Genomic DNA, 25,445 nt, shown 5'->3' on the forward strand with positions numbered 1-25,445 from the left:
TCTACTATCCATGTGGTGCACGTGCACCTCAAGATGATTAAGATCATTGATTTGGGCTATGTTTGGAACCAATGCCGTTTTCTGCAGGTTTTTTTTAAGAAAACTGTGCTGCCTTGTTATGCCATCTTCTCAGAAAATGTTTTTTTCTTGTTTTGCCTGTGACCGTTGCTTGTTGTTGCCGATATAGGTGTTTTTGAATGCTACATCAGCTCAGCATACTTGAAAAGCAATCACACCTTTCCTGATTTTCAAGGTGTGGAATGAGAATGTTTTTTCAAAAAAACGTATAATCAAACAACAGGCTTGGTCTAAAAAAAGGGTTTCAGACATGATGCTCATGTGGCACTGTTTTGCATTGGATCCAAACACTGGCTTTCTGAATATGCAGGACATTTTGACTGATTTAAATGCTTTTTATGGACAATAATATATTTGTTGTAGGATAGCGCAGTTGAACGTAAAATTTGAGCCTTCTAACCCAAATCCCGCGAGGAGATAGCAGAGAGCAACTTCAAATGCCCATATTTGTTGCCGGAAATCACCAAACTGGATGAGGTATGGGGGCTGATGTGGATTGTGGACTGAAGGATTAGATAACATCTTTTTCTTATACATTTGAAAAAGAGAGTCACGGTTGGAAAACTGAAAACTTCGAAATGACGAGTTTTTTTGGGGAAATCTATATATATACACCGCACTCGAATCTTACCACGGGGTTGATTTGCGGGTTCAACATGATATCTATTATGGATGGGTGGGACTCCATCCATGAACATTTCGGCATCTTATTTTTTTGACTTTTGATCAGTTACAGATTGAAAGGGTCGTCAACCAGAGCTAGGGTCCAGAGTGGTAAATAAAAAAGAAAACGATATGAATTAAAGTAGTAAGAACGTAAATTAATGGAAGAGCAGAGCAGGATTCTATAGTGCAGTACAAGGCTCAGACGATAACGATTATGTGTCCAGAAAAAAGACAAGTATAGAAAATTAGGAAAACCAATTTATTACATAATAAATGGTGCTTGGTAGTGTGGGCGTTTTTTGAGATCAATTTTCGAAAAAAGAAATGCCCATGTCTGTTAATCCATTTTTCACAATTAAATACCATCTTTATTTTGATAGTGTTTGTGACATATAGGCAATAATCCACGCTTTTCAAATGGAAATGTTGTTTGGTAAAGAGATTTTCATCACTGTTTTTTATGTATGTACAGTTATTATTCTCTAGATTAATTGGACGATTGATTTATAATATCTAGCCTAAAATATTAAACCCAATAATTAAAATTGTTATTGGATTAAATCCACAACCACAACATGAATAATGGCATCCTATCCAATAGCTATGAGTGATTCAATAAAAAAAATGTAATAAACCATATTTAATTTTTAGATAATCACCTATTAGGCCCAATATATGTGGATCTGGGCCTAATGGTTTATAAATTAATATTTTGGCTTTTCTGTTTTGTTTGGATAATATCTTTTGATTAAAATACATCCATGACATTGTCAAAATTTAGCGGATTTTCATTATAAGGTGAAATCTGGAAAGATAATATTTTCCTATTTAACGTTTCATTCTACCGTTCAATTTGGACAATATCTCCTCACATTTTGTTCCATTTTACATATACTAGATTAGATGATACCTCTACCATGTATTTAACTAATAAGGGCAAAGAAAGATCAAAGATAGCTTCAACTTCAATATTAAGAAAGCACATTCCTTTCCTTTCACAATGGTCATGCAAGAAAAACCGAAATAAAATTCCTATCTAGTAGATAAAGGAATAAAAGAACAAGATTAAAGCTGTATGAGCACCAATTTAATTACGTTTAAAGAAGTTCCAAAATGGTTTGTTCTTGAATATTCAATAAATTTTAAGAAAATAACAAACTCAAATAATTGAGAATTGAGAATTGAGAATTGTTCCAACCAATGTTTTCAAAACCAGACGATATTGAAAGAATTGAGAATTGTTGATTTGGTTAGCGAATCGCTGATCTGGGTAGTCAAATTGTTGACCCAGACAACAGTTTTTGGCCTTTGTAGTTATCTTTTATTTATTTATTGTTAGAATGGGCCATTCGTTCAGTTTGAATGGTCCAACCATTTGATCTAGGAACTGGACCCAAGAATGGTTCTCTGTTCGGTTTGCTTTTAAAAAACTTGGTTATAACCATAACAAGCAATGAGTGCCAAGAATCGGACCCTAGAACAGTTCATTCTCCAGTTTAGTTTTAAAACCTTGGTTATAGTTATTCAGGTGATTGTTGAGCTAGCCAAGGACACCATGTAGAGGATTTCATGGCCGCCCTCTTCGGACCACGTTAGCATCAACAACATGATAGAAGAGCGTGACCAAGGAGGAGTGTCCCACACAAATAAGGAAGTGGACTCTATCAGGGAAAAGGGAACTCCCTCGAAGACCTCGATGGATAACCTCATCCCGATGACCCCGGAAACCCTATCCGACCATGACATGGATGGATATTCAACTATAAAATGGTATTCTCTACTCAAGTTAAGGGAGTTTTGGAATTCTCCACTCACTCAGCACCTCTTCACACTATCTCTTCGACTCGGAATTAGCAGCGTCTCAACCTGTTCGTCTTGACCAACCCTTTTACCCTACTAACTTGAGCATCGGAGTGCCTATCCGGAGAATAATTCCTTGGGCCTTTGACTCTTCTTGTGGTTGCAGATCTCAGTATGCGGCTTTGTTTTTCCACCTTAGCTTTGTCCAGTTGGAAGGATTATTTGATTGCATCATCAATTCAAAGCACCTTGGATCAAACAACATCAATAGCCACAACAAGTAATGAGTGAAAAATATTAGAGAAGTTTCCCCATGAAAAATAGTATGGACTATGGAAAACCTAAAAACTAAATAATATTACAATACCTCCTTCTCCGACGACCTCCTCCAGCAATGGTTGTAGTGGTTGAGTAGTGAAAGGGGAAATAGTTCTGCGGCAAAGAAGAAAAATGCACATATTCGGTGAAACCCTACTTGCCATTGTGTTTGAAATTCCAGTGGGCTGAGAAGCATCATAACATTCTAGCTATGAACAACTCATATGACAGCTAGGATACAACGGCTAGCCGATGCATGAAACATCATGCAATTTACGATGTGTGCCCGCTTTTCTCCATTTTTTTTTCAAAAATCACCAGATAAACGACATTGATACCAAACATCCCATACAAAGATTAAGATATTGATACAATACTCTTGATATGGGGCATATCATATCCGTATCCATGGTCATGGATACAAGATATGCCACAATTGGATACATATCCCATGAGTCATGTGTATCAACACATACACCTTCGTATCGGGTTGTATCGCACCGTATCGGTGGATACAATTTGATACACACCGATACAAAGGCACATTCGCGCCTAGTTTGACAAAACTGTATATTGAGTACTTTTGGATTGTTTTTCGTCTCTAATAAAATTAAAAAATAGTATTATGAAAATTGAAATAAATAATTTAAGATATATTTTTTTCAAAAAATTTTAAAAACCTAAAAATTATAAAAAGAATATATTTCATCCACCTTAGATGATTTATATATATATATATATATATATATATATATTTATTTTACACATAATTAGATGTTATCAATGAAAACATGATTATTATTTGAAAAAATAGATTTATTATATAAAATACTAAATAAATAAATTTTCTCAAAAAAATTAATGGAAAATAGAAAATTATAATTATAAAAACTGATAATTACAAATAATTTATTTTATCTACCTTAAATAATTTATTTGTTTTATTTTACAATTATATGTAAAATAAAAGCATTATATGTTAAAAATGAAAATATATTTATTATTTATAAAAGAGTTGTTATTTAAGTAAAAATACTAAATTAATTAATATTCCTAAGAATTAATAAAAATTGAAAATTATAATTATAAAAAATGAAGAGTGATAATTATTGTATGATGTTTGAATGGTATAAAGTCCCGATATATTTTATTGTTAATATTCCTCTTCATGTAACATATTTAATTATACATTTCTCATGTATTGATTTGTATGCATTTTCCTAATATATTTAGGCATTTCTATATTATTCATGCTTTTTAAAAACATATCTTCCGATTTGTGTGATACAATACCGGATAACCATACTTTAAGATCCCATATACTACAATAAAAAAATCTTCCAAAATCACTATTTTTACTCTAGCGATACATCTGTACCGCCATGTCACATCTAACTTGCCACTTGTTGAAAAATCACTGTTTTACTCCAGCGATACACCTATACCACCGTGTCACATCTAACTTGCCACGTGTTGACAACGAACGAACATCCCGATTCTATGTTCCCATAGACTGCAAGCAAAAAATCTAAAAATCACTGTTTTTACTCCAGCGATACACTATACCACCGTGTCAGATCTAACTTGCCACGTGATGAGAACGAACGAACAACCCGACTCCATGTTCTCTCTCTAACATGGAGAAGCCTCGTCACCTAAAACTCAGCGAAGATAACACAGAGAATTGGTTGGGTGTTATCTAAACAACACACATTTGTACGAAGAACACCGTGCAGTTGATTGGAGTGTTGCAAATCTTTTCAGATAAGGGATTCTAATCCAACAGTTCTACTTTGAAGATCATTACGGTACGATCGTACGATAGCTCCTTCCCCCTAATCCTTTATCCAGAAGTTTGATTAAAAAAATGGAAAAAAAGAGAGAAAAGTCCAATCTAAAATGGAGAAGAGAAACATTACCGCCCCACGTGTCCTAACCACAAACTGAGTGGTTTGGTGGGCAGTAGCTTTTCTCTTTTTCTCAATCCCCCCACCCCGCCCTTTTCATTATTTTTCTTCAACTCTCCCCAGTTGCCAGTCGAGTCCTGCCGTCCTTGCTTTCACAGCTCATACATGCAGAAGAAGAAATCAGAAAAAGGCAAAAGAAAGAAGATCAAAAGGACAAAGCCCAATAAATAAAATTATAATTTTTCTTCTGGGTCTCTCTTTAATCTTTATTGGTTTCATTCAGATGATCACGAGATTCTCTCCTTGGTGCTTGCTTCCATTTTCAATCTTCAGAAGCTGACGATTGACGAGCAATCCGACCTTTTTTCCAAGAAAAGAAAGGTCAGCGTGTGCCATTAATTGGTTCAGCCTCTAGAAAGAGCAAAAACAGGAAAAGAAAAGGGAGACCAAAGGGCGTAGGAGGAGGGAGGAGGTCAGGTGCAAGGCTGCAGGCTGCAGCAACCAACAACCAATACCAACCCATGGCTACGACTAGTGGCACCGCCAAGAAGAAAAGTGGAGGTGGGGGTCAGGTGTTGGACGGTTCCAACATTATGGAATTAGTTGGGAACAAGGAGGTCTTCAGCAATTTTGTGGATCATAAGTTCCAAGAACTGGATCGTGATAGAGACGGTAAACTGTCCCTAAAGGAGCTCGAGCCCGCTGTTGCTGGCATTGGCGCCGCTCTCGGTCTCCCTGCTCAGGGTACTCCTGATTCTGATCATATCTGCTCCGAGGTAACCTTCCTTCCTTTCTTTTCTTCCCTAATCTAATCTATCCTTTATTAATAATTGCTTTGTTTCTTCTCGTACTAAAACTATAATTTTTTAATCCCTTAACTGGTCTCCGCTAGGCCCTAGCTTATATCTTCTCCATGTTATTGTCGAGTGTCGACCAGTGTCGACCATCATATGGCTTACGATTACATCTTGACTGGCTGTAATTCAGTCTCTTCTCATAGATAGATAGAAGATTCTTGGTCAAGCTAAGCCAGACAAGGGCAAATACATTCCGCTATTGTTTGTTTCACGCCATGCCGCCTATACCTGTTTCTCACCACCACCCCCATCGCCATGTCTACAGGTAGCAATTGTGTGGGTGTTGGTTGAGTTCAACCACCCGTCAAACCATTTACCGTCCATCTGCATGACTGTTAAATGTGTGGCGTCGTGGCGACCCACCCAGACCCACTGACCCAACCGGATCCCCAACCCACCCACCCCTCTGTATACTGTATACTGAATTTGGATTAGGCCAACATGGTCATCACCGGAGAGTACATTGTAGCAGTGCTCAATTAGGACATTTGTGGATGAGTCTGCAAATGAATCAATCCTTCAGCATCGTCTTCTTTTCAAACTACAAACTGTCATTATGTGGCCACTATTGATGATTGAACCAAAAACAACCTCAAATGGTTATATATACGGTTCATTTCCATTCTTCTCCATATTAGAATCATCAGACTGAAGAGGGGGCAAGCAAAAGAATGGAGTATAATCAAATGGGCATGTTTGGGTGGGTCATGGCTCTCATGGGTGGATTGAGTCAGAAATTGCTACCTCTAGATGCCGTCAATCGCAGTAGCACATATTTTGTTCCGTTTCACTGCATGTAGTATACAGGTGAGATAATTGAAAGTTATAGGATTCAGGGTCCTGTGTCCACAGTGACATATGTCCCAAATACAAAACATTTAGAATCCGCCATTGACTTGGTATCACCTGGGATATCAATGTGCTCAATGATTGCAATTTGCAACTGTCTATTCTGATTGTTCATTTAAAAAGAAAGAAAAAAAGGTTGTACCGGTGAAGCTCCAAAATGAATGTGAGAATCATCTATGGCAACCCGGAATCATGTAAGGCCAGTCTAGATAAATTTTGTTCAGCCTAGTTAGAAGATTTTTCTTTCTTGTTATATAGCAATAAGCAGGAAATTTTATGACAGTAAAATACTAAAATATGTATGCAAATTTTAGAGTCATCTGAGCCTACTGATGGGTTACTTTTTTGGTATTTGATAGGTTCTCAGTGAATTCACACATGGAACACAAGAAGTAAGCAAGACCGTATTCAAAGAGGTGCTATCAGACATCTTAATAGGCATGGCAGCTGGGTTGAAGCGGGACCCAATTGTGATTCTCCGGATTGACGGTGAAGACCTAGTTGAGTTCATCAACGGTCCAAGGTTTGAACCAGAGATAATATCAATTTTCTCAAAACTACAGCTTGCCAATAGTTCCCTCCGCGATTACATTACTAGGGTGTTGGAGCAGCTCACTGTAGATCATGGCATGCCACCTTATTCGGATTCTTGGGTAATTGCCGTTAAAATACCTGCTAATTTCACAATTTGGTCAATTGGTAGTTGACGAATTTGGTATGAGACAAGTAACTCTTTAACTTTGAGAATTTTAGTTTCAGTTGATGTGTTAGTTTTGATTGAGCTATATTCAGTTGGAAAATGGTCAGCTCGAATCAAAGAGTTGCATGTCTTAGGTTGGCCAACCGTGTAAAAATTTGGGCTTGAGCCTGAGTACTGTGCCTCTATTATAGGGGTAGCCTAGGGAACGTACCCCTTAACTCTTTTTGTCTGGCTTTCTTGTAGGTTTTGAGAAACATAGTGGGACCGGCCCTGCAATCCTGTGGTAACCATGACGAGGAGCAAGCCATCTCACAAGACACTTTCTTGCAAGAATTCAAGAAGGTTGTGGAGAGGGTGGCCCAACATCTCAAAGAACAGCCCGTTATTGTTGCTCATAGTGAAAACACCTTTGATGGAAGCAGCATCGAGAGACTTCTATCAAACAAATTTGAATTGGACAAGGTTAGTAGCGCAATTTAAATTCTCTTTTTTCATCTAAGATAAGTGGCAAAATTTACTTTGTCAAGGTAAATTCCTAATGCATAGGGATGGCAATGAAAGGGTCTGGTATGGATTGGACTTATTTACTTTGTTAGGAACTTAATTCCCATCTCGTACCCTTAGTGGCTGCAATGTTAAACGGTTCAGTGAGAGGCTTGATCAGAAAATTAGTATTTCTAAACCTACACAAACGGTGGGTTCCCTGTGAATAACGTTGGGGTGGAGCAAAGCTTGCTGGGATTGGTGTAATTTGAAACCAGACCTCATCTTGACTCTGATTGGGTGGTTCACACCACTTGGGCATCATGGCTTTTAAAAAGTAAACTATGGATCCACACTGTGAAAGTGGGGTATGCAGTCTGTACTCTGTATGCATGGTAACATCACTGCTTGTCTGCAACTTGTCTCGAGCTAACTTGATTTGGGCCTTGCACTACCCAAAAGTTAGCTCAAGTTGGGTTAGGAATCTTCAGGCAAACTGAATCCATGTCCACCATTGTACAATAGTATTCTTGAGGCTAGAAATTTTGGAACCTTAAATTCATAAAAGATGACTAAACACAACTGGGAAAACTAATCATACACAACCAATGAGCAATCCTCAACTATGTTAGAGCCAAATTATGTTTTGTAGCTTAGGTTGATCAGCTTGGGCTTAACCTCCTCTTGACCCATGACTCATGCTAGTTGTTAAATCCTTAAGGTTGGGATTCAGCTGGCTCTAATGAAAGAATGGTAGGATCCATCTAATGGACACCATAAAGGTTGCGGAATGGGTGGGCGAATTTCAAAATTTTCTACCTTCTCTCAACTGGGAATCATATTCCCTGAATTTAGAATACAATATTCGAGGATCCTACTTGAACCATAATCAAACCAAATCTGTACCAAAAGATAAATGGGAGGAATATACTTGATCCGGAGAAGCAGTATCTCCCAAAGTTGGTGTTCACGCCCAAAGAATGCTCCAAGATCCGTTCCTGTTGAAGATGACACAGCTGTGAATGGAACAGAACCAGCAGGGTGCGTCCTACACACTGGATCCTTCACAAGAATCCTCTGGAAGTACTAAACACTGAATCCTTTTCAGTCTTTCTTGCAAGACTGATGTCAAGAACAGATTTCTTGACTCTCTTCTCTGCAAAGATCTAATCTTGCAAAGGCAGATGGCGGCGGTAGGAGGAGATTTCCAAAAACAAAAAGGCTGAACTGCTTTTTCTGTTTTTCTGGAGAGTATGAATCAGATCAGATCTGAATTCGCAGGAGGTATCCTATACCTCTTCAAGGTGGTTCGAAATCTCCTCCTTTCTTCTTGATTAAGAAACCTCCTTTTTAGGAGTTATCCCAATCCAAATCAGTATTTGGATAGGGGATAATCTTAATCATTTTCTGCAGATAGAGTTAGCTTACTCCTGATCTTATCAGGAGGTTACCAGATTCAAATCTAATTTGAATTTGGTCTCTAAGAGTGGATAAGGCTAAAAGGCCCAATCCTTTTACTAACTTTAATCTCAAAATTCGCCCCATGGATGGGTGATCATATCAGCCCACCTCGAAATGGGCTTTTGGCCCATTAAGTGTTCAGTGTCTAATTACTTTCCAATCTGCTGCCCAGTTGGGCTTCTTTGTATGGCGTGGGACCCAAGCATTGATCTACACACCAGCCACATGGGTTCGGCCCAGCCTTTAATACAAGGCCCAGCCGAATTCACTGAAAAACTCAATGAACCCCTTGAGTCCATCATATGGACCCTATGGGCCCAACACTTACATTAAGTGGTCCCTGGGCCAAGCCATCTTATAAAACCCCAGGGACTGTGGGCAGGTGCAAGATTAGCCCATCAGGTATTATCCTTAATGGTCTTACACTTAACCTCTCAGCCCTTAATGATCAAGCACTGCCCGACAAGAGAGGACCTCTCCCTCGGCTGCAAGGTACAGTGCCGCACTCTCATCTCACATGGATCCCGGGAATTAAAACCATTTGCAAACAATTCGAAACCGTACATATATATAAATATATTAATTTTGCAAAACAAAATTCCAACGATTGAAATCAACTGCTGGCAGTTTGGTTTCCATCAAAGAGAGTGCATTCCCGATCATTACCCTTTGTCCGACAAAGTGGCTGATTCTGTTACTATGATCACCCACTCAGATGAATTCTCAAACTGCCCCAACATACCCAGGTTTTGATCCCCGCTAAGGATCTCACTAGATGGCATATCAAAGGCAACCTGATCCAACACCTAGTGAAATGTCATAATCGAGTCTAGGGGTCAGGTGTAATTTTCCAGTTTTGCCCATCTATCTCCAAGGTCCAGGGCAATACTGGAAATTTGGTCCGGTTCAAGGATTCAAGTAATCCCATACTGCATGTGCCTCGGGTCTTACCCTGATGGCTGAGACAGACCATCCCAACACTTGGTGGCACACCAGTATCAGCCTTGGCAGGATAAATCTCCCCAGACTTATCCAACGGCTGTGAACATTTAAAATTAACATGAGTCTCTATAAATGCCCAGTTTTAGGGTTTTACACAGAATTAAACCAAACAACATGAATCAAACATGCACTTTATTTATTTCCACTAAATAACAAAAGTACATCAAATCAGATTGAAGCTAAGGGCATACAAAACTGTCTAACAGCTCCCACTTGCACTTAGGTCCAATCTGGTACAAGCCGGAGTCCCATACTTTCCACGTGTTTCTCAAACACCTTCTGTGTCAGTGGCTTAGTCAATGGGTCTGCCACATTATCCGCTGATGCTACCTTCTGAATCAGGACGTCCCCTCTACCAACGATCTCCCGCAGTACATGGTACTTTCTCTCGATGTGCTTCGACTTCGAGTGAGCCCGAGGCTCTTTAGCCTGGGCGATCGTTCCATTGTTGTCACACAACAACGGGATGGGAGATGTGCTGGATGGAATCGCTCCCAATTCGTGTATGAACTTCTTCATCCACACGGCTTCCTTGGCAGCTTCACTTGCGGCAATGTACTCGGCCTCGGTTGTGGAGTCTGCGGTGGACCCCTGTTTGCTGCTTTTCCAGCAAACAGCACACGATCCTATCGTGAAAACATACCCAGATGTAGACTTTCTATCATCTGGATCCGACTGGAAATCGGCATCGGTATACCCTAGAACTTGCAGTGAACTACCATCGAATACCAGACAAAACTCTTTTGTCCTTCGAAGGTATTTGAGTATGTTCTTCACAGCAGTCCAATGCTCCTGCCCTGGGTTTGCCTGGAATCTGCTTACTACACTCACCGCCTGAGCAATGTCAGGGCGAGTGCACAGCATGGCATACATGATGCTCCCTACGGCTGAGGCATAGGGAACGTCTTTCATGCTCTCAATCTCCTCAGAAGTCTTGGGAGACATATTCTTGGAGAGAGTGACTCCATGCCTGAAAGGAACGTTTCCTTTCTTGGAGTTCTCCATGCTGTACCTCTTGACAATTTTGTCAATGTAAGCAGCCTGGGATAATCCAATTATCCGCTTCGATCTATCTCTATAGAGTCGAAGACCCAGTATGTATGAAGCTTCTCCAAGATCTTTCATGGAGAACTGCTGTGATAGCCATACCTTGACCGAAGTCAACATTCCTACATCATTCCCAATGAGTAGGATATCGTCCACGTACAACACCAAAAAGGTGATCTTATCCCCACTGGACTTCCTGTAAACACAGGGCTCATCCGGATTCTGCTCAAAGTCAAACGTTTTGACTGCAGAATCAAAACGGATGTTCCAACTCCTAGAAGACTAGAAATTAAGTTAGGTTGTAACTAGGATAGAGGCAACTTAGTTAAGTAGGAACTAAGTAGGTTGTAACTACTAACTAGGAACTAACTACTAAGTCGGTTTGGTTCGGGTCGGTTTTGGGTTGTAAAACCCAAAACCGACCGGTGCTGAAGAAAACCCGGCTGACTCGGGTTGGATCGGTCAGAGTTGGTCGGTTTGGGTCTTCTTATGAACAGCCCTACCAATCTGCCCAATATGCATCCCTTAGAATTGAATGTGGTATTACAAAGGCAGCATTGTTGTGGGTGGCACAAAGTCGTTTATAATGGACTCATTTCATCTGACATTTTTTATAACGTTACAATGTATGGATTTGTCCTTTATAAATTGTTCATTATTCAGAAAAAATATAGAAATTAGTTCAACTTCAGAAGCCCTGCATTTCTATATTTTTATTAATACAATCCCCATTTTAGACGCTGACTACATAACGTGTTAACAAAAAAGCTTGAATAAAATAGTTCCGCCTGGCTTGAAATGTTATTAATTTTATTTTAAACACCACCACAGAATGAACTTTTCCTTATAACATATAAAACACCTTCATTGCTCTCATATTCACAGTTATGTTGCCTTTAGGCACAGATTCAGAATTATTTTTATGTGGGGGACTGTTTGAAAATGGCTTAAGTGGTTGAACCGAATGACTTACTGCTTTGTCTTGTGGAGAATAAGCTATTAAGTAGGTTGTGTGCTCTTTATTTGCTGAATTGAATGATGGGTTGGTTACTATACAGCTAAATGTTTTCTTATATAACTACTTAGTCCACTAAAGGGCAAAGAACAGTCGTTGACCCAGACCCAGACGGTTGGACTGTTTGGCTCAGGAATCGTCTAGGCAGCCGGTCCCATTTCACCTTTAACCCGGTCCTTGCCCAAAAACCATTGATTTGGCCAGTGGCGCATTGACCTGGCCGGTCGAACTGTTGACCCGTTCAATGGTTTTTGTTTTTGTTTTTTTAAGTTGAGTGGGTTGTCCATTTGAACTGGACGGTCGAACTGCCGACCCAGAAATTGGTGGTGAAAACGGTTTTGGTTCCGGGTTGGTTTTTAGAACCCTGATTAGTTGACATCACTTCGGCCATTATCAAATGACCCACCCCCCCACCAAAAAAAAAAAAAAATATTCTTAAACTGGATGGGCAATTCAAAATGAGTCAATCTAGTGTAACTTTTATTTCATTAATTGTCAAACAATAGTTGCTGGGCACGAAAAAATAGCTGGTTATCATACTTGTTCACCAAAACACGATGAAAATTTGCAGCATGGGACCTAGTGAGTTCCCTCTTTCTCGAGCGTTGATGTGGCATATTTGAAGAAGGTAGGGAGAACCCACCTAATGGTGTCAACTAGAAGTTAAGATGCCAGTCTAATTATTGTGATTTTCAGATGTTGAATGAAGCATTAAAAGATGTACCAAAAGATCGCGACCATATGATTTCCAAGAAGCACCTGCGTATCGCACTGGATGGACTAGCCCCAGCAGCTGGTTTGCCTCCATATGGCGTGGTTGATCAGGTAACCACCTCAATCTGTTTTCTGCCACTGACAGATATCTGCATGACCAAAAACCAACTCACCAATTGATTTCGAATCCTGATCCTTCGTTTCTTGGTTGGTAATCTCTAACTTCGCTTGTAGGAGAATATTACTCATTTGGTTGTATGTTGAACAAAGGAAATTTAATACTTTCTAATCATAGCTGAAGAGATCAAGTTAGGACGACTAGGCATGATGTTCAAGTTGGAAATTTGTTTCCTTCAAAGCTTGCTTTTGTGTGTTACAGCTTATCTTGCATTCAAATTGTACAGATGAATAAGGTTGTGAATGAGGTGTTGGGTATGGTGAACGCGGATGATGGGAAGGCAGTTGCAGAAGAGGAGTTCAAAAAGCTTTTGACGGAAATCCTGGGGAGTATCATGCTGCAATTGGAGGATAATCCAATATCAGTTTCCTCCGACTCAGTCGTCCATGAACCTCTTTCTTCTCCCTCAACTTTGTTGTCGCCGTCGTCATCATCGTCGCCGTGACTTAGATAGAAATGAGTTGCAATCATCCTCATCATTTATATGATATGTAAGTAATGTAATGGCTAGGATGAATATGGGTGGCAATATAATTAATAGATATCAATCCTTGTCTATAAGCGAAATGCCACACTTGTAATACTTTGATGGACATGGATTCCACTAAAAGGTCGATCTGTTGTATTTATAGACTCATATGTTAGTCTATGATCTTGGCAATAAGACCTTTTTTTTTTTTAAAGAAGAAATTTAATTGAGTTGATCCAGTCAGCTCTCGAGGTTCAGGTTTTAAAGTTTCCATGGGTTTTATAGGTCAATGGTTGAAACTTGAAACACTCACTGGTTTAACCCGTGAGTTGTGACCCCAAGTGACCCGGTTTTACTTCCTGTTCCTGCCCTACTCTAATCTAACAACATTATTGATCTAAATTCATTATGCATTGGCAATGTGGAGAAGGTATGAGATGCATCAATCATGGATGACGAGGAAAGGTGTGAAACGGGCTGGGCCGCCCATGGGCTGGTATGAGTTGGGATGGCGCCCCAGCTACACTGTGATGGGCAGTGCCAGGCACGGAAGATCCCTGGGCCAAGCGTTTTTGGCCCGTGAGCCGGTGGTGGCCCGTTTGGGCTTATGCCAGCTCAAGATCTGCGGGTCACGGGCCACGGGCTCATGCTTGGCCACACACCCAACCTACATGGGCCGTGCTGGCATGGCCCACTACAGTTCCGGTCCACATTTACCTTAATTTTGGATATAATATATAAAAATTTCATACAAAAATTTATAGAAATTCACTTAAATTATAAATTTTTATCAGAAAAAAAGCTATATAGTTTAGCTACTTCATGTCTAAGAGACGAACTCTAGGAAGTATGAATTGCTATTTTACTTGCATATGCAACTTTGTCAATGTGTTTCATCCCTTCTTCAGAAGCCTTCTACCATTGACAAAGTCCAGATACCGAAACACTTGCCCTCTTTGACAAAGATATCGCCGGATCTTGCACGGAAAGGCCAGACTTAAGACGGAGACGGCCGATATGGACCCAGCGAAGAAGGCGGTAGTACATCATCTCTTGAACTTAGCTTCAACTCCTATACGACCAGTTCACCCGAATATTCATGAATTTTCCGGCAGACTAATCTTATTTTTAACTGTTGCAGCAAAGGGATATTGAAGTCATGAACCAGGATATTGGGTTTCTAGTCTAATGGTCTGTCTGACTGTGAATCCTGCTTAAAATGTGAGTCGGTTTTGTGCCTTTGATCTAACTGCTGATATGTGTCATAAGAGCAAAACTCATTTCTGCCAATCTTTGTTTTATCTCGTTTTCTCAAGCTATTATTTAAACATTGATTAATTTTCCGTGATGTTTGAAGTTTGAACATTGGTAGAGAGAAATGCGTATTATTTGTCTGTGCCATCTTCATTACCAACATATGAGCTAGGCCTCACCTTGGTCCATCCCTTGTTCAACGTCTGAATTCTGATTCTTGACCCTAACAACAACAAAGGAGAGGGTTCCTCCAGGGCATTATGTGGTTTTGAATTTGATAATAGCGCTCGTGCTAGATGATTTAGTATATGTTTGGTTTTGTGGGTGTTTATTGCCTTGAACATTTATTTTAACAATTTTACTTTAAATGGTTTTTTTTTCACCTCAGATTAGCACTCTATAAAGTATGTCACATAAGTATTTCATTTCAAGAAATGACTGGACATTATGGGAATAAGAATTTAACTTTTTCTCAAACGTTTCATGCATACAAATCCAAGCATTTATGCTTTTTAGTATTTATTGATAAACAGTGAAACCAAACAGAAACAGTGGTTTCATGCTCAATAAATATAAATGCCCATGTGTTGCTGATGTTGCGGTGTTTTTTCAATAAACACCAACCAAACCAAAATTCCCCTAATCCGAATTAAAACACAATATAATGGACATAAAAACTAATTAGCGAAAGGTCAATTAGATTATAGATAGAATTCCAAATGACAAATTAATTCGGAAACAGGGGGAGGAGCAGCAATTAGGTACAGGGAAAGAAAGGCCCTACCAGAATAACAAGAAGCATGGAATAAACAAGCGAAGCGGATTTTCAGGCATTAGAGCGATTCAAATTTTCAAATTGTAAGGAGTTCCCCCGGAACCATTGAAGAATGATTTTTTCAGTTTTCCGTCCCAAGTGTTTTTGGGTTTTTTAATTCAAGCAATTTGCAGGCACACTTGGGCCCTTCTTCACTGAGATAAATCCAACAATGGCTTTTGACTTTTCTATCGTTGAACATGTAAACCTGGAGTGACTTTTCTCAGACTTCAACTCGTCTAACTGGAGTTCCATTTTCTAGGCACTGCCTATTACAAAGATATATTGCTCAGACTTTCATGGCCGACCGGCTACCGTTTGAGACATTATTGGATCGTTTTAATTGGATGGATTTTGAGAATATTAATTTTTGGACGAGCAATTTATGCCTACGTCCTACTCTTAAGGTTCAGTTTGAAAAGAGTATAAATACAAATATACAGTGCAAATGCATAAAAAATAATGCAAAATATAAGGTTTTGCATTTATATTTCTTCCAAAATAAAGGCCTAATGCTCTGAAGATCTCAACATGTTAGAGTTATTGGTTTCAGATCATTCTAAATGTTTCAATTCACACTGTATACGATGATTGTTGACTCAGTCAAGAATCATATTCCCCTTGTTACTTGTTTTAGGGAGCATTTTATCAAGAATTTGATACCCAAATCTTCCCACAGTGCATCCCTGTCTTGTATTGGGAACATCTCCCGATGATGTCAATGTTCCCAGTACATGGCGGGGATGCACAGTGGGACATTGTGGGGCACCTGCTTGTGGGGCTGGGGCGCAGATGTGAACCCTACAAAAATGATAAGCGAAAAAAATGTTTTGAGCATTTGAATATATGATAAAAGTTGTTTTTAAAAATATACAAGTTAAAGCCAATACACTTCTAAGCCCCAAAGTACAAAGCTTAAAACTGGGGCTTTACATTAGAAACAATCCCCTAAAAAAACAGATTGGGTGTGAAATTTTACATTAGTTCACTTTTAAACTGAAAACAAACATGTATGAATATAAACAATCAGTAAAGTTTTACATCGATTCACATTTATACCGAAAACAAACACAGCCTAAACTTCTTATCGAAGCAAATTACCATCAAATGGATTTGATCAACATCAAAGAGATATGCTGCTAAACAAATATCTAATTGGTAATTTATTTGAGATGACTTGTTGATTAGAGAGTGCATTGTTGTAATGTAATTTTCTAACAAGTCACACCATTGCATACGTGTGTATCCTTTTCTTGTCAACATTACCATAACAAACAACAAATTAACATTAAAATAAAAGCACAAGTTGGTACCTTGGGGAGGAAATTTGTGATGTTAACAACATAAACTGTTATATATATATAGCTATTGTTAGATGAGACTTGTGCAATGCATTGACTGGTATTGAAGGTGCCCCTGTGTGATTATACTGAGTGGATGTAAAATTTATCGGTGTAAAAGTACATTTTACACTGAACCGTAAAATAGCGTTCATTGTTTTAGAAAATGTGAATTGAAAAAGCATAAAATTTTACATTGATAATCGATGTAAAATTTTATATGTGATAAGGTTTTATATTGAATTATAAAGTAAAACTCTACACCAACCAAATGCATGCAAAACTTAGCTAGAGTGGAATTTTACATTGATCATACATTCCTTTCAAATATTGACAAAATCGGACCGATGTAAATATTTACACCGATAATGTTTTACATCAATTTCAAATGCAGCCTTAATAAAAAAATGAAAATTGAATCAATAATTGGGTGGTGAGCTTAAATACCCTCAAGTTTATTGTTTTCTTGTTTAAAAAAAAAATTCACAAAATTTAGAAGGGTTGAGAAAAGTCCATACGAGTAGTGATGTAATTGAAAAAAAAAAAAAAAAAAAAAAACTGTACAAGGGATGAAATGAAATGTGGCTCAAATATTTCCACCTGAAAAACTTACATTGAAAGCTTGCAGTTTGCAGAGAAAATATTAAGAAACATCAACATCTCAGAAATAATGGTGGAAATTTTTGGCAGAACCAGATAATAAAACAAACAAAGAATGCCATTATCCCCATGGATCTTACATATTTCTCACCATCATCTTAACCAAATCGTCCAGTTGGCAGCACATCTTTTTGTTTCTAGTTTTATTGATGCCTATATGCTGCTGAAAGAACATAACGTACATATGCCATTCTAAAGAACGGAGAAAGAGAGAGAACATTGAAGTGGTATATGGTTGGAAGATTTGGAGGCTTGTGGCCTCGACGAGGACACACCCAATGTCATTCCCTAGCTACATGTAGGTCACGGGAAGGAATTTCATCTCTGCTTATCCACCAAGAATAATCTGCCAATGTCCCAAAGTATATAAGAAATGTCCAGATATTCATCTCATTCTCGAAGCTTGGGTCTCTGCATTTAGCACGCGGGTCCATGTTCAGTGATGATGAGAGAGAGAGAGAGTACTTAATTGATTGAAAGAGGTGAAAATTTGGAATAACCAAAACCAACAAACCTTCTGTTTCATGCTTGCAAAGGTTAATATAATATGTACTCAATTAGTTCTTTGGTTGCTGTCTATCTGCTTTATTAGTTGATTGAATGGTTGACTGGCTTTCAACTGCTCTAATGCAAGAGGGTAAAGACCAAGGTTGAAAGTATGATCATATCGTATTGGTATTTAGAAACGGACGAAATTCTTTTTTTTTTTAGTTTTTTTTTTTTTAATTTTGGTTTTTTGGGAAACTTTTATCAGGTCTAAAATGCCTATATCTTTTTCAAAAGATACGATATGATACACTCCGTATCAGGCATATTGTATCGATACTTTGAACCATAAAAGACTAACGAGTATTGGATACGGGTTCAGTGACTTGTAGGGATTTCTTTAGATGGATCCCATCATCCATACCCGAATCATTGATGGAGCATGGACCGGAAAAGTGCAAAGGAGCCCATGCAATGAACCAACCTATAAACCAGGTTCAACCGGTGATCTTGTATGCAACAAAGCAAAGACCAAAGGATGCAACTTGGACTGGATTTGGTTGAGCAACCTTTGAATGGGCCAAAGCCCAAACCCGAACACAACATAATTAAAATTCCTAAAATGGGGATTAGGTATAGGGATGGAAATTTTCCCCATTCCCTCGATCTCTATGGAGATCCACCCCGAATGGGGTGGGGATGGGGATGATTTTCCCCTCGCGGGGACGAGGATGGGGAAATTTTCACCCCCGTTAGCGGGAACGAGGAGAGCACTCTCCACCCTATGGGACCCTGATCCCCGCCTGTGGGAGCCCCACTAATACATATGTATATATGTATATATGTACACTTACATCTACTTATTAATATTTTAAAAATATGGTTGAATATTTTCTAATGGGATTATAAATTTTAATTATTTTATTTTTATTTCTTTTATATAAAATAAAAAATAAAAACAAAATGATTAATATTATAAAAAATCACGGGGAATGGGGATTCCCATGGGAACAGGGATGGGGATATAACTTTGTCCCCGTTAGTGGGGATGGGGATTTTTGTGGGGATGGGAATGGGGAGAGGCTCCCCGTCCCCGCCCTGCCCCGTTGCGGTTTTAGATTGGACTCTGTCCAATCCAAAATCAATTTGAATGAATTGAATGGACCAACAAGATATATTAAATTGGACCAATCCAATTCAAAATATTTTTTTAAATTGGAGTGGGCCTGATCCGTCCATAATAAATTTACAAATTGAATTGGGTTGAATTAAGCCAATATCTAATCCGTTGATATAAGATAAGAATATGTGTCAGTGTAAATATATTTGAGACGGTCCAAACCTGAGTTTTAGACAAGAAAATGACAGATCATAAGCGATATGTGGGATAAATGCATGGGAAAGGGAAGGAAATACAACCCATTGGCAATTGGGTTGGAAATTTCTTAAGCGGGACCTACCGGCCACTGATGGGTCCCTCTGCAACGCAGCTCTAACGAATCCGTGATTCAGTGCGACGAACTTGGACTATCGAGTTTTGATATGAGGCTATGACTAGGGTGAGGATAGAAGCAGGGATAGAAATAGACTTAGGTAGGAATATGAAGAGAGAAAAACAGAGACACGTTTGCTTTTCCTCTCTTCCACCACGGGAATGGATATCGGATAGAAACGCGAAAAAGTGGGTAGAAGAAGAAAATGGAGGAATGGCAATAATCCACTTGTGTTCTATATCATGTCTCTTTGGCTCTTTCACTTTTTCTTTTCCTGCTCTTGGAATCTGGACCCATGACTACAGATCTTCCCCTCAAACACACCCCTAGGCCCAAGCCTCGCTTCAAGCTCAAGTTTGACCGACAAGAAATTTGACATATAGACCATTTCTTTCACCAATATTCCTCTTGAATCCTGAACCAATTTGTCGGTAAATGGCATAAATATGTAAAAATAGATATAAATAAAAATGGGCAATTTCAGTAGCGTATGGCCCCGGAGGAATCCTAAGCATAGTGGAAACAGATATGGTGGTTGTTATCTCTTTGCAGCTTTGTGTATGTCTGATCTGATTTGATGTTGCTGAACTTGTTGGACTATGGAGAGATTTGTCTAGTAAAGGTTTATAGGGCCCAATAGTCGAATATTAAGTCCATTAAATTAAAGGGGCTAGGAACCGTCAACTTATGAGGGGGGTCCTATGTTGCAGAGCAGAGTATCTTAGCCGGAACGGGAAATCAGCTTGGAACATCACTGCCAGGGTTTTCTTTTTCTTTTTCTTTTTCTTGTTCTTGTTCTACTGGAGAGACGGAATAAAGTTTCAATACAAATCTTTGGAAACCTCCAAACCAATGCCATGAATCCAGATTTCAGGTGTAAAATAAAAATCATATGATTACGCTGATTTTTAAGGGAGGCCCACAATTTTGTGGGACCCATTATGATGGGCCATTATAGAACATGTACACCATTTACGCGGGCCCCAGAGCCTAGACCATAACTAGGGTTCTTAACCCTTTCTTGTTTTTTACTTTTTTTTAAGGAAAATAAGAAACCTTGCTGTAGAAGGGCAATTTGGTCACTTGATTGATTGTCCGAATGTCTCTTCCCAGATCACAATGTCACTCCAAGGGTGTTCTGGTAATTCAAGAAATTATTTCTTTTAGACTTTAATTAATTAAGGAAGAAAGAGAAAAAAAAAAAAAAAAAACCCGAGTGTAAGAGTTGCGCACATCTTATCTGTAGAAGCTTATGCGTGGTCGTCTGAAGTAGTGGGGCCACGCCAACCAAAAAATGTGAATGTTCAATCAGGGCTCCTCTTTCTACAATGTTGACTAATTCAACTCAAAGACCCAATGATCGAGCCGATCGTATTGGTCCCCAAAGAATGGCATGTGCATGCTATAAAGTATGAACTGTAAGACTGTTAATGAGACAGGCACAGTGGTTTCTGAAGGAAAAAATAAAAGGAATTAAAGAATCGAACTATTGAAGACACATCCATCTCTCTTCCACCCTTGGATCCTTCCCCCGATAAAAAAGCACTCTCAGGTCTCGAATCTCCCCCATTCTCTCTTTCTCTGAGAGAACCAGAGAGGTCATGAAAGATAGAGTTCGTTCTGCAACTTCTGTCTTCTATTTTCTTGCTCTGCTCTTCATGGCTGTCTCTACTTTCTTCCACACCACCTCGACAGAAAAGCAGCAGCATCCCAAATGCAAGCGGAAGCAGCAGAAGAAACTCTCATCCTGGGACCAAATTAAGAGCCTCCTCACATGTAAACAGATCGTCGGATCACGAGTACACAACGCATCCAGGAACGTAGGTGGGTACTTGAAATTGGGAGCTTCCTGTAGTTCTATCTGTAGCTTCAAAGACGTTATTCATGGGAACACGAGGGTGGTGCACAGAGCTGACAACTCCCCGGAGAGTAGCAGCCTGGGCCAGGAAACTGCACTTCTTAGCCGGAAAGCAGTGACCGCATCGTCCAACCGATCATCGTCGGGTTCAATGAGATCGAGCGGTGGTGGAGCTTATTCATCTTCGTCCAGGGGAAAGCAATTGAGAAAGCTTTCCGGGTGTTACGAGTGTCACATGATCGTCGATCCTGCTAGGTATTGTTGGAATTCTTTTTCCTTTGGTTGTATGGATTATTTACCAGGTAGAACAAATATACTGAAAATTAAACTTAAAAAAAAAAGGATTCCATCTTCGAGGTCTACTATCTGTGCTTGCCCCGACTGTGGAGAGGTCTTCCCGAAGATCGAAAGCTTGGAACTTCACCAGAGCATAAGACATGCTGGTAAGTGCATAATTTGCATCTTTTCTTCATCACTAGCTTCTCTCTCCGGGTTCTTATTATGTGTAGATAAATATCTGAGTTCATGTTTAGAAGCCCATTTCCTGAGATCACTTGTTCTGGGTTTGAGATAAAACTAAAGATGAGATGACACTATAAGTCTCATATGCTTAAAATTAAGTTCTGTTGTTTTTCTACTGAAATTTCTGGGTTTCTTATAGAGAAACCATTGAGACAAAAATTGCAGATGGGTGATGGGTATTAAGTTTTTTATGAAGATTAATGACCCTAAATTCCTGATCTTTTCCCCCTGAATCATAAGAATACTACATTTTCTCAGATTTAGTGCATCAGTTTACCAACTCCTCGTTGGCCTTGAATTGTTTAAATTTTAGAACTTACAAATCGATGAAGGGTACCAGTGTAATTCTACATTTCTACAGATCTGTCACTATTTATTAATTAGCAAAAAATCTCATAACGATGGTGCAGTAACGGAGCTGGGACCTGAAGACTCTGGCCGTAACATTGTAGAGATAATCTTCAAGTCGAGCTGGCTCAAGAAGGATAATCCAATCTGCAAGATCGAACGGATACTGAAGGTCCACAACACACAAAGGACAATCCAACGGTTCGAAGACTGCCGTGACGCAGTCAAGGCACGTGTGAGCAACAGCACGAAGAAAAATCCCAGGTGCGCAGCGGACGGCAACGAATTGCTCAGGTTCCACTGCACGACGCTAACGTGCGAGCTGGGAGCACGCGGGAGTACCAGCCTATGCGGCTGCATACCAGGCTGTGGCGTGTGCACAATTATCCGGCACGGGTTCCCGGGGAAGGTGCACGATAGCAAGGGGGTGCGCACTACCGCCAGTAGTGGGAAGGCCCACGACAGTTTGGGCAGTGTGGAGGGGAGGAGGGCGATGCTGGTGTGTCGGGTGATAGCAGGGAGGGTGAAGCGCATTGCGGATGATGCGCCGGCAGACGAGGAAAGCATGTCTACCGCCACGTACGAATGCGACTCTGTTGCTGGATACGCTGGTGTTTATACGAATCACGAGGAGCTTTTCATTTTCAATCCAAGGGCTATCCTTCCTTGTTTCGTGGTTATATACAAAGCCCTTGAATAATGTGAAAGAAGGTAGTAGAGAGGGTTTAGGGTTAGCTGAGCTGCGCTGACCTAACTCTTGTTTGTACATAATGGATTTTGTTATACGTTTTCACATCGTAACAAAATTCCATGACGACAGTATTGGGCTTCCGAGATTTGTCTTGGCCCATCTGCTCAGAACCCATGGGCGTGTTAAGGAGTTGGTAGTAATAAAGAACCCGACCAATTCACTAATCTAAGTGATGATATGGGTTTTGTGAAATATATAAGTCATGAATCAGGATGGGCCGATTGGGCCATTGACAAACGAGCATTTGTTACGTTTTTTATTATGTCAGTTAATTCTGTAACATATATTAAAATTATCTAGTGCTGGAGGTCAAGGTTTAGGGCAAGCAGAATAAAATTTGTCAAATTATTGTAAATTAAGCATGTGACAAGCTTGATACTTAGGATTACTACTTCTACTTGCCAGTAGGTGGCTTGATTTTGGGCTGAGTCTAGATCGGGGCCTCTTAGACCCAGATTGGGTATCTTGGCTAAAAGCAGGTTTAGGAGGAGAGTTCGTTTGTGCAGACTGGAGGCTCAAACGGTCAAACCAAAACCCTTGCAATTACATGTTTATTTATAAAGGGGTGGTGCAGGGCTGGGCTTGTTGGTTAACATTCTCAATCCAAGTCTTCCATTTGGGTATAGGTATAGAAGGTGTATAGGAACCAAAAATCGGGGTTTCAGATTTATGTATGGTACCTCATTCACTGTGATCAAGAGGGAGCATGGCTATGGTGAGGCTTTCCAGAAAAACGATTTCGTGGGACAATCATTAGTAGGCTTGAAAAGAAGGGCCCATGGCCACGGGGAGGAAATGATGGACATCAATTTCATCATATATTATCTCTCTCTTTCATCATATAATCCATGATACAATACAATGTGTGTCTTGTCTTGACTTGAGTGAAAGATACATCCCTATAAAGGGAAATGAAGTTTATATAATAATTGCCTACACACATGACCAAGTCTACATACTTGATTGCTTGGCTTTAGTGTTCAGACAGGCTTTATACAACCTTTAAATCCTAATTTTATAGAGAGGGGGGGGGGGGGGGGTTCATATTATCAGTATTATGCGGACCAAGAAAAGAAAGTCACACACTTGCACTTGTATGAATATTATATATTTTGTCTAAATTTAAGCACCCGTTGTCTATGTGGATTTCCGTTTACTAAGCAACATGTACTATTTAGCTAGAGGGTTAAGCAGATCAGTCGGACAAAACTTGGGCTGGTCATCGTTGTAAAGCTTTTTGATGGGTTTTGCTCCCTAGAAAAAGAGCTTCTAGGTTGAAGAGAGAGAGAGAAAGAGAAGGGGGGGGTAGGCGTGAGAAGATGCTTATCAATGAAAATTCCTTTTCCTTGCTAACTGAAGGTATTACGTACCATGAATGCACACAAATAGATAAAGCGGGTAGTGGGTGGTGGTGGGTACCGTAGAGGTAAGGGCGGCTCACAAAATAGTTTTATCAGACATAGAAATGTAGATAGAGATGTAACTTGAAAGCAAATGAGACTAGTGGTGGCATCTTGCAGTCGTTGAGGGCTAGCTCTGCCTCTGACTGATCACGGGTTCGAGATCGACAGGAATGGTTTATATATAGGTCGATGCATGATTGGGCTAATGGGCCATTGAGATTGACATTGCTTACTGCATGTCTGTCTGGCTTTGCCTCCTATGAACTGATCTATATTCCGTCTCCACAACACGGACAAATCATTATAAGTAATTAATTCTTGTACTAAAGGCTCAAACGGTAAATCAGAATTCAGAATGAAGGCGCAGAATAGAGGGGAAAAATGGGGAGGAAGTACGAATTCTAAAATTACATCTACCTGTACCCCCAGTGGGGTTAAGAATTCGGCTGATCAGTCATTCTCCCCGTACTTCATTGTCAATATTCAAAGCCCACATATGATGCAGTTCAACGTGAATTAATGATTATTTTGAATCATTTTGAACCGGTCTAATTCAATGTCTGTACCGTTTAATCTCATCAAATTCCTTTTGATTTATATTGGTTTTAAACCAAATATGATTTATTGACATTATATCAACGAATCAGATATTGGCTTAATCCAACCCAATCCAATATAAATTTATTATGGATGTTTGATTGATTGGGCAAAGATTTGATACATGTGCAGCAACACATGACATCGATGGAGATGTAGGATTGGCCCCTGGAAGTTGAATCTCATGTATTGTTTCAGTAGGTGATTGGCACCGGAGTGTTTTAAAGGCATTCCATTTCTGCTGACATGTAATGCGTGTTGCATCAGTAACTAAATGGAATCGGCAAAACAATGCATTTGGCAGTTCTGTTTCTCAAAAAAGCATTTTTGCAATGATTAGTTTTGATAATAAAAAAATGAGAGGTTTCGTGAAAC

General features: G+C 39.5%; 2 protein-coding genes and 1 long non-coding RNA gene across 4 annotated transcripts; all 3 read left to right on the forward strand.

Moving 5' to 3' along the window:
- The first annotated feature begins 4,753 nt into the window (after positions 1–4,753).
- LOC148850442 (uncharacterized) lies at positions 4,754–13,765 on the forward strand. The gene is made up of 5 exons (XM_088945619.1): positions 4,754–5,545; positions 6,835–7,128; positions 7,419–7,637; positions 12,880–13,008; positions 13,302–13,765. Exons 1-5 carry the CDS (start codon positions 5,291–5,293, stop codon positions 13,518–13,520), a joined length of 1,116 nt encoding a protein of 371 aa, XP_088801745.1. The 5' UTR covers positions 4,754–5,290; the 3' UTR covers positions 13,521–13,765.
- Positions 13,766–14,452: 687 nt separating this feature from the next.
- Positions 14,453–14,986, forward strand: LOC148850443 (uncharacterized). Its single transcript, XR_016099399.1, has 2 exons — positions 14,453–14,582; positions 14,686–14,986. It is a non-coding gene; the product is annotated as an uncharacterized LOC148850443 (long non-coding RNA).
- A 6,016-nt stretch (positions 14,987–21,002) lies between these two features.
- Positions 21,003–23,307, forward strand: LOC148850444 (uncharacterized). Of its 2 annotated transcripts, none has more exons than XM_088946970.1 (3): positions 21,003–21,704; positions 21,792–21,892; positions 22,382–23,307. In XM_088946970.1, exons 1-3 carry the CDS (start codon positions 21,193–21,195, stop codon positions 23,017–23,019), a joined length of 1,251 nt encoding a protein of 416 aa, XP_088803096.1. In that variant the 5' UTR covers positions 21,003–21,192; the 3' UTR covers positions 23,020–23,307. The 2 variants fall into 2 exon arrangements, with proteins under 2 accessions (XP_088803096.1, XP_088803098.1); XM_088946972.1 differs by having other exon boundaries at positions 21,029–21,704; positions 21,807–21,892.
- Positions 23,308–25,445: the final 2,138 nt, after the last annotated feature.

Source organism: Nelumbo lutea, chromosome 5 (assembly GCF_056320005.1).
Source record: "Nelumbo lutea isolate HS-2025 chromosome 5, American lotus-T2T, whole genome shotgun sequence".
Lineage (NCBI taxonomy): Eukaryota > Viridiplantae > Streptophyta > Magnoliopsida > Proteales > Nelumbonaceae > Nelumbo > Nelumbo lutea.

What these genes read in the sequence shown, in the direction of transcription:
- LOC148850442 (XM_088945619.1), top strand. Translation starts at nt 5,291, where the DNA reads ATGGCTACGACTAGTGGCACCGCCAAGAAGAAAAGTGGAGGTGGGGGT. An exon ending in CACCTTATTCGGATTCTTGG is followed by an intron (nt 7,129 to 7,418) that starts GTAATTGCCGTT and finishes GCTTTCTTGTAG; the next exon opens with GTTTTGAGAAACATAGTGGG. An exon ending in ACAAATTTGAATTGGACAAG is followed by an intron (nt 7,638 to 12,879) that starts GTTAGTAGCGCA and finishes TGTGATTTTCAG; the next exon opens with ATGTTGAATGAAGCATTAAA.
- LOC148850444 (XM_088946970.1), top strand. Translation starts at nt 21,193, where the DNA reads ATGAAAGATAGAGTTCGTTCTGCAACTTCTGTCTTCTATTTTCTTGCT. An exon ending in ATGATCGTCGATCCTGCTAG is followed by an intron (nt 21,705 to 21,791) that starts GTATTGTTGGAA and finishes TAAAAAAAAAAG; the next exon opens with GATTCCATCTTCGAGGTCTA. An exon ending in CCAGAGCATAAGACATGCTG is followed by an intron (nt 21,893 to 22,381) that starts GTAAGTGCATAA and finishes ACGATGGTGCAG; the next exon opens with TAACGGAGCTGGGACCTGAA.